The 14,924-nt window shown below is 42.5% G+C and overlaps 1 protein-coding gene across 4 annotated transcripts in view; it reads left to right on the top strand.

Annotated features, from left to right (window-relative positions):
- LOC115203102 (transcription factor 12-like) overlaps positions 1 to 14,924 on the top strand; it is a 90,568-nt gene that overhangs the window by 8,450 nt on the left and 67,194 nt on the right. For all 4 annotated transcript variants that reach the window (XM_029767472.1, XM_029767471.1, XM_029767475.1 and 1 more), the window contains exon 4: positions 14,590 to 14,672. In XM_029767472.1, coding sequence (XP_029623332.1) covers positions 14,590 to 14,672 — 83 coding nt within the window. The remainder of the gene's footprint in view (positions 1 to 14,589; positions 14,673 to 14,924) is intronic.

Raw genomic sequence — 14,924 nt, 5'->3', positions numbered from 1 at the left:
GCGCCAAATTCCCTGCAGCACAGATAGGCCAAGCGATGTTGCGTGATCACCTGCAGCCAATGATGGCCAAGCGGGGCGTGTCATCACGAATCATATGAGTCGGGTGTGTGTCTTGACCTCCGCCGAACCCCTGAGACTGACTCACCGAACCCCTGGGGTTCGATCGAACCCAGGTTAAGAACCACTGATCTGGAGCATCAGCATTTGTCGGTTCAATTACAGGCTCAAAATGGCCAAAACAAAGACCTTCTTCAGAAACTCATCAGTCGATTCTTGTTCTGAGAAATGAAGGCTATTCCATGTGAGAAATTGTCAAGAAACTGAAGATCTCGTCCAATGCTGTGTACTACTCTCTTCACAGAACAGCGCAAACTGGCTCTAACCAGAATAGAAAGAGGAGTGGGAGGCCCCGGTGCACAACTGAGCAAGAGGACAAGTACATTAGAGTGTCTAATTTGAGAAACAGAAGCCTCTCAAGTCCTCAACTGGCAGCTTCATTAAATAGTACCCGCAAAACACCAGTCTCAACGTCAACAGTGAAGAGGCGACTCCGGGATGCTGGCCTTCTAGGCAGAGTTCCTCTGTCCAGTGTCTGTGTTCTTTTGCCCATCTTAATATTTTATTTTTATTGGCCAGTCTGAGGTATTGCTTTTTCTTTGCAACTCTGCCTAGAAGGCAAGCAACCCGGAGTCGGGATATTCCATTAAAAATCAACCGTTTCCAGCTACAATAGTCATTTACGACATTAACAATGTCTACACTGTATTTCTGATCAATTTAATGTTATTTTAATGGACAAAAAATGTGCTTTTCTTTCAAAAACAAGGACATTTCTAAGTGACCTCAAACTTTTGAACGGTAGTGTATTCTTGAAGAACACCTGCTGCTGAAGCACAGGATGTCTGTTAGTTTTAAAACTAAACTCCCAAATACAGTACATTGATGCTGAGTACTCTGGACTTAAGGGAGCATGTTGGTGTCAGGTCGATAGCACTCCTCAGAGATACAGAGTTGCGTTGGTCAGCATGCCACACAGAGAGAGAGCATTAGCTTTAGCTACCTCCATCCTGACCACTAATGACTGGCCCTACCCTCTGAGGACGTATCTGGGGGCAGCAGCGGGAGGAGGAGGGGTGGGTTGTCCTCGTCTAATGACCTGAGAGCCCGTGGCCATCGCATGCAGCCGGGCCTGCCGTGTGGTGTCAGTGATGCGCCTGGGAGCGTGCAGGGCTTCGATTGGGAATAACAGAGCAGGGGTTAGTGGGAAGGAATGAGTAATGATCCCCTGTTTGATCTACCAGGCCCCTGTGGGAGTCAGAGAGCCCTGGACAGAGCATTACTGGGGGTACTCTGGGGAGCTGCTGGGATGCTGAGTTGGGGACTGGCCCTTTACCAGTTTAACCATATCTACTCAGGATCTCAGAAGGAGGGAGGGATGCAGGCTAGGAGGGAGCATGTGCTATGTGCTGTGTTTAAAGACAGACATTATTGAATGGAAAAGGTGATATTGTAAACTGTGTGATTATGAACACACGGCTTTGTATTTGTAGATTCAGATGTGTTCTATTTTCCAGTAGCAGCTCAAGTCTTGCACCTGTATTGATATACGTAGTGCCAGGAAAGGACCTGACTGTTTGTGTCCAACGGACTGCATGGGAGCTCTGACCTGTGATGTTATGTTATGTGCCATCCAGAGTGCAGTGGTTACATGCAGTACGTGACCACCCCTCTACTATCACTGTTTTTATTACAGCTCTCTCTCTGCCAACCTAGCTGTTTGGGTTTCTTCACTGGCTATGTCCTATTTGTGTTTGAAGATGGAAGGTATGATAAGGACATTGTCTGTTTGGTTATTCTGTGTGGGTGTTGAGGAGAGGGGGATTTAAATGCAGGAATCAGACTATGTACACCACTGCCTTGCCAAAAAGCATACCAAATAATTGTCCTTATCAAATAGATTTCCATCATAGGGTCATGTTCTGTTCTAGTGGTTTTAAAGATCACAGAGTGGATTGTTGCACAATGGGGCATCTCTCTTTCTTTCACTCTTTCCCACACTCATAAATGCTGTCTAGCTCTCTCTCTCTCTCTCTCCCTCCCTCTCTCTCTCTCTCTCGCAAACACACACGCGGCACACACACGCACACTCACACACAACATTTTCTCAGGTGTTGTGGCTAGTTTGTGAGGATAACTGAGTGTTTGGGGCTGACCGTGACCTGAGGCTTGATACATTTGTTAGGATTTCCATTTCAGATATAGAAAATGCTGATGAGTCCAAGTCGTTGTTGTGTAGGCCTAATCCCTCAGCAGTGGCTGGGCCAGCCTCTCCTATGTATAGATTCAGTTGCAACTGCATTTACAGTGAATGTGGCATGTTATTTTTAGGTCTGAAGTCTGAAATGTTTTTTTTTTGCTGTGCTGTGCAAAATACCAATCAAATTGAAGTTCAATCTCTCCTCTTTTAAAATACTTGAGGATTACTGCGTACCACTGATTTGTTCCTGGTTTTGATTTGTCTTTTGAAGGATTTACAGTAATAAATTAAAGACGATGGACTCGAGCTAAATCTTTTTTGTAAATCTCTCAAATTTCAATTCATGCAACCTCATTTTGTTTGTTACCATGGCAATTATTGTAATGAAGGGAAATCATGTTCTCTTTGGCTTTGTTACATTATTGAATGACGGAGAGGAAGCAGTTACATGTGTTACATCCTTTACATCATAAATGGCAATACATTAACATTTTATTTTTATTGCAGATTAATAAAAAAACAGGATTTGAAGGAAATACTGATGACACTGCCCTGTGTGCTTTCCTACCATTTTTCTCCTTGTCTGTCAGCTGGGAATATGTTCTCTTCCTGCAAATCTAATAATTATTACTGAGCTAGAAGACTGAAATATGAATCACTTATTATTTGACAGTTAGATCCAGAATACTTAAAAAAGCTTTTTGATTATTTGTGCTAATCAACATTGATCAAAAAGGGTGATGAAAAGTGAGTTAATAAATTGAGAGAGCTTGTCGTTTTTCCAGCCTCCTTTTGGCCCTGTCCCAGGATCCTCTCTGACTGTGAAACAGATGGGACAGCAGAGGGGCACTGGTCATGCGCTCTGATTGGCTGTCACTCACTTTATTACATCATTAATATCGTCCCATCATGTTAATTCACTTTTGATACCGAAGAAGGGCTCTCTCACTCCCACATGTTCATCTCCATCACTAGAAAACACGTCACGAGAAAGAGAAGATCACACAAGCCCAAATGAGTCAGGAAAGCCTGCTGTCCCCCTGCTATGAGTAGCGTGAGAGTAGCTTGCTGTGCTGACAGCCCTGCCATTGGTGTCAGGGCCAGGGGAGAATGAGAGAACGTTTGGCTCCGGTGCAGTCCACTGCCTACCAGGGCCTGTGTTATATTCAGCACTGAGGTTGGAGACAGAGGAGTGGGACTCGATGGGCCTTCCTCTACCATGTTGGCTAATTTATGGCCAGGAGCACAGGAATGAGAAGGAACTCTGCGTGTGTGTGTGTGTGTGTGTGTGTGTGTGTGTGTGTGTGTGTGTGTGTGTGTGTGTGTGTGTGTGTGTGTGTGTGTGTTTGCGAGTTTGAGATAGCACTCAGCACTCTGATGAGGAATCTGATAGTGGTGTTAGAACAGTCATAAGACACAGCTCTGATTAAACTTACTAATGAGCAGCTCAATAAAACTAAGTCCTCCTGATGTAATAAACACGCTGCTGATTGCAGGAACCCGCTGGTGTGATAGGCTAATCCTTTTGTGCTCCAGTGTTTGTTTCACCCTAAAAAGATCCACGCACGGTGAATGAATAAAGAGTTATGATTTGTCTACTTGTACGACCACACGAGAGCACTTCTCTGTAGTTAACCTTTCTGCTGAGTGGATTGCAAGTTTGAGGGTTTTTACAGTACAGGTTCTAGGGTAAATTGAGTCTGCAATTATGAGTCTTTTTTGTTGTTGATGTAACATTACTTGAAATATTATTGCATAGCAGTATTAGAGCACTTACAGTTGAAGTCAGAAGTTTACATACACTTAGGTTGGAGTCATTAAAACTCGTTTTTCAACCACTCCACAAATTTCTTGTTAACAAACAATAGTTTTGGCAAGCCGGTTAGGACAATTACTTTGTGCATGACGCAAGTAATTTTTCCAGCAATTGTTTACAGAGATTATTTCACTTATAATTCACTGTATCACAATTCCAGTGGGTCAGAAGTTTACATACACTAAGTTGACTGTGCCTTTAAACAGCTTGGAAAATTCCAGAAAATGATGTCATGGCTTTAGAAGCTTCTGATAGGCTAATTGACATCATTTGAGTCAATTGGAGGTGTACCTGTGGATGTATTTCAAGGCCTACCTTCAAACTCAGTGCCTCTTTGCTTGACATCATGGGGAAATCAGCCAAGACCTCAGAAAAAAATTGTAGACCTCCACAAGTCTGGTTCATCCTTGGGAACAATTTTCAAATGCCTGAAGGTACCACGTTCATCTGTACAAACAATGTACTTTGGTGCGAAAAGTGCAAATCAATCCCAGAACAACAGCAAAGGACCTTGTGAAGATGCTGTAGGAAACAGGTACAAAAGTATCTATATCCACAGTAAAACGAGTCCTATATCGACATAACCTGAAAGGCCGCTCAGCAAGGAAGAAGCCACAGCTCCAAAACCGCCATAAAAAAGCCAGACTACGGTTTGCAACTGCACATGGGGACAAAGATCGTACTTTTTAGAGAAATGTCCTCTGGTCTGATTAAACAAAAATAGAACTGTTTGGCCATAATGACCATTGTTATGTTTGGAGGAAAAAGGGGGAGGCTTGCAAGCCAAAGAACACCATCCCAACCGTGAAGCACGGGTGTGGCAGCATCATGTTGTGGAGGTGCTTTGCTGCAGGAGGGACTGGTGCACTTCACAAAATAGATGGCATCATGAGGCAGGAAAATTATGTGGATATATTGAAGCAACATCTCAAGACATCAGTCAGGAAGTTTAAGCTTGGTCGCAAATGGACAATGACCCCAAGCATACTTCCAAAGTTGTGGCAAAATGGCTTAAGGACAACAAAGCCAAGGTATTGGAGTGGCCATCACAAAGCCCTGACCTCAATCCCATAGAAAATTTGTGTGCAGAACTGAAAAAGCATGTGCGAGCAAGGAGGCCTACAAACCTGACTCAGTTACACCAGCTCTGTCAGGAGGAATGGGCCAACATTCACCCAACTTATTGTGGGAAGCTTGTAGAAGGCTACCCGAAACGTTTGACCCAGGTTAAACAATTTAAAGGCAATGCTACCAAATACTAATTGAGTGTATGTAAACTGCCGACCCACTGGGAATGTGATGAAAGAAATATAAGCTGAAATAAATCATTCTCTCTACTATTATTCTGACATTTCACATTCTTAAAATAAAGTGGTGATCCTAACTGACCTAAGACAGGGAATTTTTACTAGGATTAAATGCCAGGAATTGTGAAATACTGAGTTTAAATGTATTTGGCTAAGGTGTATGTAAACTTCTGACTTCAACTGTAGCTCATTTAGTCTGCCACTGTGCCTAGTTAAACTGTTTCTCAACCAGTTCAAGGCCTTTTGCCTTTTGAATGAAATATGAGTGGATTTGGTGTTCGTAAACATTTTAGATACACGTTATTAACTAACAACCTAAGGGAAATTGATTTATGTTAAATAAGAAACTAATTTATTCTGCATAACTACTGCACTCTGGCAGTTTATGTTATAGCAGAGATAAATTCCTCATCTCTTTAGCCTGTGTGCTCCAGCTCCTCTAGAGGAAAAAGCACCTTTCCTCCGTAAGCCACTGTGAACATATGGCGAGGGGCGCAGGCAGCAGCACAGGAAGGAAGTGTGGAAATTGCAGGGAATGAGAGTTTAGATTAATGCGTCTGAACTGGGCATACCCAGACAAATGCAGCAGAACCGCACTGCCAGGACCCTTCAAGGCCCCTCCGAAGTGTGCCAGAGAAACAGAGATAGCAAAACAAACATATACACCTCTGCAGCTTGAACAGAGGGAGATTGTGGTTTCTCCTTCGTGCCTTTTAATGACATGAATTTGAAGAGGCCATCGGTTGTGGGTTGTGTGTGCTCATCAGGGGGACATTGGGCAAATACTGCAGCTTCGCCGGCTCCATATCTCTGCCTACCTAGAGATATTTCTACAAATTCAAATCACTAAGTATAAAACAAATGATGAAACTGATAGTAATTAGGGTTTAATTTGATGACATTTGCCAGTGTCGATGTTAGGCTTGGGTGATATACCGTATACTGGGGTTTTTCGGTATTTTTTACTGTTAAAAAAAAAAATATATATATATATATATATATATATATATATATATATACTTTTTTTGGTGGGGGTCACGGGGGCTGACGAAGTGCGTGCTACCCCACTGCTTATTACTAATTATAAGTTAAATATAACTATAAGAAATCTAACGTGTCAAATAATTTATATCCAGCTCAGGGCTCCACCTATGCATTTGGTTTGCTAACTTGCTAACTACAGTGGGGGGAAAAAGTATTTGATCCCCTGCTGATTTTGTATGTTTGCCCACTGACAAAGAAAGGATCAGTCTATAATTTTAATGGTAGGTTTATTTGAACAGTGAGAGACAGAATAACAACAAAAATATCCAGAAAAACGCATGTCAGAAATGTTATAAATTGATTTGCATTTTAATGAGGGAAATAAGTATTTGACCCCCTCTCAATCGGAAAGATTTCGGGCTCCCAGGTGTCTTTTATACAGGTAACGAGCTGAGATTAGGAGCACACTCTTAAAGGGAGTGCTCCTAACCGCAGCTTGTTACCTGTATAAAAGACACCTGTCCACAGAAGCAATCAATCAATCAGATTCCAAACTCTCCACCATGGCCAAGACCAAAGAGCTCTCCAAGGATGTCAGGGACAAGATTGTAGACCTACACAAGGCTGGAATGGGCTACAAGACCATCGCCAAGCAGCTTGGTGAGAAGGTGACAACAGTTGGTGCGATTATTCGCAAATGGAAGAAACACAAAAGAACTGTCAATATCCCTTGGCCTGGGGCTCCATGCAAGATCTCACCTCGTGGAGTTGCAATGATCATGAGAACGGTGAGGAATCAGCCCAGAACTACACGGGAGGATCTTGTCAATGATCTCAAGGCAGCTGGGACCATAGTCACCAAGAAAACAATTGGTAACACACTACGCCGTGAAGGACTGAAATCCTGCAGCGCCCGCAAGGTCCCCCTGCTCAAGAAAGCACATATACATGCCCGTCTGAAGTTTGTCAATGAACATCTGAATGATTCAGAGGACAACTGGGTGAAAGTGTTGTGGTCAGATGAGACCAAAATGGAGCTCTTTGACATCAACTCAACTCACCGTGTTTGGAGGAGGAGGAATGCTGCCTATGACCCCAAGAACACCATCTCCACCGTCAAACATGGAGGTGGAAACATTATGCTTTGGGGGTGTTTTTCTGCTAAGGGGACAGGACAACTTCACCGCATCAAAGGGACGATGGACGAGGCCATGTACCGTCAAATCTTGGGTGAGAACCTCCTTCCCTCAGCCAGGGCATTGAAAATGTGTCGTGGATGGGTATTCCAGCATGACAATGACCCAAAACACACCGCCAAGGCAAAAAAGGAGTGGCTCAAGAAGAAGCACATTAAGGTCCTGGAGTGGCCTAGCCAGTCTCCAGACCTTAATCCCATAGAAAATCTGTGGAGGGAGCTGAAGGTTCGAGTTGCCAAAGGTCAGCCTCGAAACCTTAATGACTTGGAGAAGATCTGCAAAGAGGAGTGGGACAAAATCCCTCCTGAGATGTGTGCAAACCTGGTGGCCAACTACAAGAAACGTCTGACCTCTGTGATTGCCAACAAGGGTTTTACCACCAAGTACTAAGTCATGTTTTGCAGAGGGGTCAAATACTTATTTCCCTCATTAAAATGCAAATCATTTTATAACATTTTTGACATGCGCTTTTCTGGATTTTTTTGTTGTTATTCTGTCTCTCACTGTTCAAATAAACCTACTATTAAAATTATAGAGTGATAATTTCTTTGTGAGTGGGCAAACGTACAAAATCAGCATGGGATCAAATACTTTTCCCCCCCACTGTAAGTGGCTAGATGTCAAGATCAAGTATCTTGGACATTCAATCCCATCCTAGATCAAAATCCCTGTGCACATTCGATAATACTGTATACCCCGGTATGGAGAAATGGTATGATGGTATGAAAATGTGGATACTGCCCAAACCTAGTCGATCCCATTGAAATGCTTTTTTATTTTAAAAAATGTTTTTTTTTTTGTCTACTTCCTTGTGAGTTGTGAGCAGTTTAGGGTACTCCAACACACACACAGCCCCAGTGAGGGGTTGTCCCTCGCAGCGAGCTGAGCCAGTCTCCATGTGACACGAGAGAGTAGCTGTTAGATTGGAAGTGAACAACCGAAAATAGCTCCCTTCTTTGCATACAGTCAAATCAGCTCAAGCTGTGCACGGTGGCAGACTTGGTTGTTCGGTTGCAGGCACTCTTGTTTGATGCATTTCATTAAAGATACCGTGACGAATTCAAATGTATATCTATCTATCGCTACAGCATGTCTTATTAACCTGCCTGCTGCCTGCCTTACGACTGTTTGCTCGGAGTTGGAGGGGATCCCGAAGGGGAAGCGTCTTGTCATTTGCTTGTCAAGGCCTCTGTCTGTGACAGGGCTTTGTGGATGACTGGATCTCAGTGCAGAGAGAGAGTCTGTCTAATGAAGACACTACTGCACTAGCTCTGACAAACCTCTCATTGCTACATGTGTATGGGGAAGTCACATTGTACATTGCACAAATTGGACTTAATTCAATTAACAGGCTGGTGAGCTCTTCAGAGCCTAGGCAGTTGTAGTAGTGGTAGTCTATTATAAATATTAATTGTGAGGAGGTGAACATAGTAAACGGTAAACTTTTTTTGTCCGATTTTTATGATGGTTACTACCGTATGTGAAATAATCACTGTGTTGTTTACTTATTTTAACAATGAATCAAAAACCAATCACTATACCTGATGTCTTCATTGCTTTTTGACAAATGTCAGTTGATCATTATTTAAGATTCTGAGAATGTTTAGTTTATCATTTTAACCCCACTGTAGATTCAGTCATGTAAGGTGAAGAATGAGGCTAGCTTGTTTACGTTTTCTGTATTGATGTTTCACTCCTAGACTATGTCTGGAGGACGTGTTTCCTCTCTGAGGAGGCAGAGCACAACTAGTAAAGACATGGTAATGCCTCGGCAGCCACAACTGTTTGCCATCATTTACGAGGTTGCTTCCCTGTAGGTCCGTATCGATTGCAGCCCGCAGTGATTCCACAAGCGATGCCCACTTGGTCTGACTGTTTGGTTTCCTAGCAATTTGGCAAAGAAAAACGGTGTTTTCAGTTCTGCCTAATTACTTGGACATCGCTTTGTGATGTCGTGTCTGGTGTGCTTGTTGTTTTTAGCAGTGGTCGTTCACAGTTGTGTGAAGTAACAAATGCATTTCTTTTTTCAGTGGTGTTTGCCAGAAAACAGGGTCCGTTTGAACAATCGGTGCGGTGCCTTTTTGACTGTATGTCTGAGGGGATGTGGACACCTGCTCAACAATTAAACTACAGAGGAGAGCAGACATTGCCAAGATAAATATTTGCCCTCCAATTCAAGGTTGTGTTGACGTGTTTGGTTTGAGACGTGGAGGATATTACGTGTTTGTTCCTGACAGTCAGTTGGCAGTGATGGAAGCTCCGGTTCCCCACGCTGAACACCTCTGTTCACTAGATCAGAGTACTCAGAACATAACAGCACTGCTCAGTGGCTGTGGAATATGTGGTTGCATGTGAGGTTACTCATAAGGCTAAACATTTGCTGTTCAGGCTACCTCGTTTAAATGATGCTGTAGATTTTATTTGTATTTTGCACTTTGACACAGTTCCAATGTTTAGTGTGGCTTATTTGGATTAAATGTTCTTACGAGCTCAAGCAGAGTTACAATGAGTTGTTTGTCTGTATTCGGTCTCTATCCATAAATCTGTAAATAAACAATGTTTATGTCTTTGATGTATACATTTTGTTCTTCAAGATGTTGGGTTTCCATACAGTTATGTAGCAGTTATGTCATAAGGTAGCAGATTAAATGTAGGAATGTTAGCTACCATTTTTACATTTTTACTGTTATGACAATGTCACTTAAAAAAAATAATTCAGTGCCTAGGATGTTGTGAGAAAGGGTGTGATTTTAACGGTGCTCCTAAGCTTCTCTTCTGAGCTCCTGTGTAACCATAAATATATTTGTCACTGATTTCTTTAAATAGTGCAGATAGAGGTGTTGGTATGCATTGAGAAATTGATCACACATATGTAGTTCAGCTAGGTCTAGGCAAACATGTAGATCAGTAAGACATTTCCTGTCCTTATATTTGGGAGATTGTTTTCCTCTGAAGAAACGGTAACCTCTGACAGGATAATAGCAGAAAACGTCTTTATTTTTTTAAACCGAAAAGATTATAGACCCTAGAAATGTTTTTAGTTGAACTTGTTTTGTTGATGTTAAAAGCTGGTACAGTATGTTTTTATTAGACTATTCTGAAAAGAAAAGAAGGTTCTGAATCTGACTTTGTTCCTAGGCTGCATCGACTACAGAGACTATAGCAACTACAAAGACTACAAAGACTACAGATATGACAACGACTACAGAGACTACAACGGCTACAATGACTACAGAGACTACAATGACTACAACGACTATAGAGACTACAAAGACTGCAGATACGACAACAACTACAATGACTACAACGACTACAGAGACTACAGAGACTACAAAGACTACAACGACTACAGATACGACTACAGAGACTACAGAGACTACAGAGACTATAGAGACTACAAAGATTACAGATATGACAACGACTACAGAGACTATAGATACTACAGAGACTATAGAGACTACAATGACTACGACGACTACAGAGACTATAGAGACTACAGAGACTATTGAGACTACAGAGACTATTGAGACTACAGAGACTATAGAGACTACAGAGACTACAGGCAAATGAGTACCAGGTTGTGTGTCAGGCTGATTTTGAAATGCACAACACAAGGACTGTGACTGACTGTGATCAGTTATTTTGATTTTGTTTTATTGCTAAGGGCTTCATAAAAGTATGCCAACCTAAGACCTCTCCTAGGAGTTAGTCTCCTATGTTCAGAGTGCCCTTCAAATGTTATTTTAATCAATGAACAAAGAATTGCTTTGATTTCTTCCTAAATACTAAACTGAAGAAAAGTTAAAGGAGGATATCTAATGACTGCCAGACTTGAAAACAGGATAGACAAAGATTTGCACACAGAGCAGTGCCCGTGCCAAGTTAAATCCATATTTAAATCCTCTACTCGACAGACACTGCATGTAAATGAACATTCTTTGGCATAGGTTTATGCAGTGGGGGCACGCCAGAGAGCAAAATCCTACTCTAGTCAAACTGAAGCATTCATATCTACATAATGTCTTTGTCTATTTCCTGTTCAATTCTATAATTGAGAACTAGGGTTGTGAAATAATTAGAGAGGGTCTTTGCCACACACACATGCACGGCTGATAATGTGGCTGTCAATGCAGTGCAGTATGATTCCATGTTAAGTGTGTGACCAGTGTGTGACCAGTGTGCTGGGTTGCGGAGTGGAGTGGATATATGATGGAGTTTGATCCAGAGCAGAGCTGCCACAGATGGGGCTGACAGGTCTGCGTGCCATACCTCTGAACCTCTGAAGCCCCATCAGCAGGACATGGGCGCCCTGTTCCATAAAACCTGTTACACATGAAACGTGATGAAAGTGATGAATGGTAGGTGAATGTGGACTGTATGAAGAGCAGATGAGACCTGGATGATATTACAGACAGGTGGAATTGATCTTATAATACATTTGTCAGGCTACAGTAATAGTATCCCTCTGTCTTTTATCTGCTTAACTGTTGGTGTGTGTGTGACCTCAGCTACTGTAGCAGTGTCTCATGACGTTGGTTGTCAGTGATTTGGTGGATGGTTAAATGGAGTGGCTGACTCATAACAGTAGAAACCACAGAGAGGAGGTTCCTTCCAAGCCAAATGGAACCGATCCGAGTCCCTGGGCCACTTTCTTTCAAACCTTGTTGTCTGTTTGCTTAGAATTGACATCACAGATGTGCATTTAGATATTTCTTCCAGAGATATCACAGTAGAAATATAAGACAAAAGCCTAATTACTCCCCAGAGAAGGACTTCCCTGTGCTGTTGATAGAAAACCCATGTCCCTTTCCCTAACATTTCACCTATCAATAGCAGCCATATTTATGTTTCTCTAGAGAACAAAAACGATGTGTACCCTTGAAGAAACGGCATAGCACAGAAGAATCAAAAACGACATCTGGGCAAATACCACTGGGGTTTACATTATATAACCAGCACATTCACACATTTATATTTGTTTGTTAACCTCTTGTAGAGAATGCTCAACAAAACGTGTCAAGTTGCTATTCTGTAGATGGCTATTTTAGCATTATCTCCTCATTTGAAGACAACTCTACTGCTCTATGTTTGTCTCAATCAGTGTGAAGCATAGTGATATTGTGTTGTCCCTGGCTGGTGTAGCTATTTCTGTAGTCGTGTGTAGAGAGAGGAGCCTGGAGCCCCAGGCAGGAGCTGGCAGTCAGGACAGAGACTAGAGACTGGAGCTGGTGACAACTAGTGCCCTAAAGAGCCAAGCAGGGTTGCACTACAGTCAGAGCCTAGTGCTACAGCTAGTGTGGAGTACAGCGTTTCCACCTTTTGGAATGTTATATTATTGTGTGTAGTGTTAACATGTTATTTCACTTTTGAAAATACACAGTGTATTACTGTGTATTGCTAGAGTATGCCAATGAAGGTGCCATGTGTTGAGTTGAGTTGAATTGACTGCTGCTCTGTGCAGTGCTGCCAGCCTCACATTGGCTGGCCTCTACATTGTCTTTGGCACAGGGTCTAGCCCGCACATTGTGATTGTGTGATGTAGGCCTAGCTCTTTTTCACGGTGGAAAAGTCTACTTCTCCCTTCGCTAAAGGACCTGTTTGTTCTACTCATGCAAATGCAGATAGCTGGTGTTTAGTGTGTGCCCAGCCATGCGGTCAAGTGGCACGGTTCAGGCAACCGAAGACTTATGGTTTTTTGTCACTAACATTTTGAAATTTTCAACAAATTAAAGTGGATTACAGGCCCTCTGAGAGTCTGTGTTATGGTTTAAAGGTTTGATTCATTGTATATACAATTCCTTTAAATTTGATCTGTTATATTTGAGTGCGGAATCAAATGAATGGTATTGCAGTTTTCTGAAGCAGGGTGAAATGACAAAGGGAACAATCAATAACTTGCAAAATGTTGATGTTACTCCCCCTCCTACAATTATGTAGCTTCCATGGGGCCGGGAGTGGAATGCTGTTACCTACAAAACAATATTGGTTCAAACAGCGTGAACAGTCTCAGAATCGTATCTCTTTACTGAGCAGGCCCCATAAATGTCATTTCGAAGGTCACATATTATATTTGTTCATCACATAGCAGATGTTGAATTCATGCAATTGTGTCAACTTTATTGATTTATTTGTTTATCTATTATTTTATTTTGCTGTCTTTGGAAACATGGAGTTTTTTAAAATGAGTTTTATGAAGTTTCAGTGCTCAGCTGTTTTGACAGTGCTGGACTATACATCACTGCCAAATCATCCAGCTCTAGTGCTCTGAAGCACATTTTGAGCATGCACACATGCTAAGGAGTGCACATTTTTTTGTCCGTGATTTATGTAAACCAAAATAAATGACGCCGTGAAAATGTGCCTGGCACTCGTAAAGCAGCACAGCCTTTGAATAGAGGAGGTATAACAGATTAGTCACTTTCTTCTACTCTGTCGTCTGTCCTCCTGCCAAGAGAATGGCAGCATGCTCGCTCGCCCAGGGACAGACACGACTGTAGATGCACTGTTATGTCTTTTGTTAAACCAGGCCCCTGGAGAACTGAGAGGCCGTTGCTATGAGACATTAGACGTGTGAAATATCTCTGCCCTGTTTCTTTAACTGCAGCCTTCGCCTTTTGATTCAAGAGAGATCATAAAGAAATGTGAAAAAAAACTTTTGGATAGCAATGCAACTTTTCAATTAATTTGTTATATCACATTTTGAATAGTGTTAATGTCTAATACAGTTCCTCTAGGGGTACACTGGTTCCTTTCCTGTGCTGTATGGCCCCTCTCTTTCTGTGTTTGTTTATATGTGTAACCTGTCACTCCAGCTCTGTCTAGCTGTTAAATGTCTATGTGTGTGTTCTTGTGTGTGAGATTAAAGAGAGTCTGTTTGTGTGTGTGGGTGTGTGTGTGTGTGTGTGTGTGTGTGTGTGTGTGTGTGTGTGTGTGTGTGTGTGTGTGTGTGTGTGTGTGTGTGTGTGTGTGTGTGTGTGAGGAGTCTGAGGACACGGTGCTGATGGAGTTGTGCATCCCTTCTTCTGACAGGTATGGATGAGAGGCCGAGCCAGGCAGCGTCCTCCTGGGCCCCAGGTGGCCAGTCGTCCAGTCCCTCTTACGAGTCCTCCAGGGTAAGAACCCTGGCCAACTCACTCCCCGTGCACTCCCTCACCTCACCCCTCTGCCTGGCCTTTCTGCACCACATCATTTAACACTCATTATATCAACGTGTTACATTACATTCACAGCTCACTGCAGAGGCAGGGAGGGAGAGAGCACCAGTCATGTTGTGTGACCTGTAATTGGCATCATTTTATTTTCCAGTATGACCTAATTGCATGGCACCAATATCCTCTTAAGTGATGGGTTTAAATATGTTGTCA

Source organism: Salmo trutta, chromosome 12, assembly GCF_901001165.1.
Source record: "Salmo trutta chromosome 12, fSalTru1.1, whole genome shotgun sequence".
Classification (NCBI taxonomy): domain Eukaryota; kingdom Metazoa; phylum Chordata; class Actinopteri; order Salmoniformes; family Salmonidae; genus Salmo; species Salmo trutta.
Note: the sequence above shows the minus strand (reverse complement) of the source record. Positions and strands in the feature narration are given on the sequence as shown.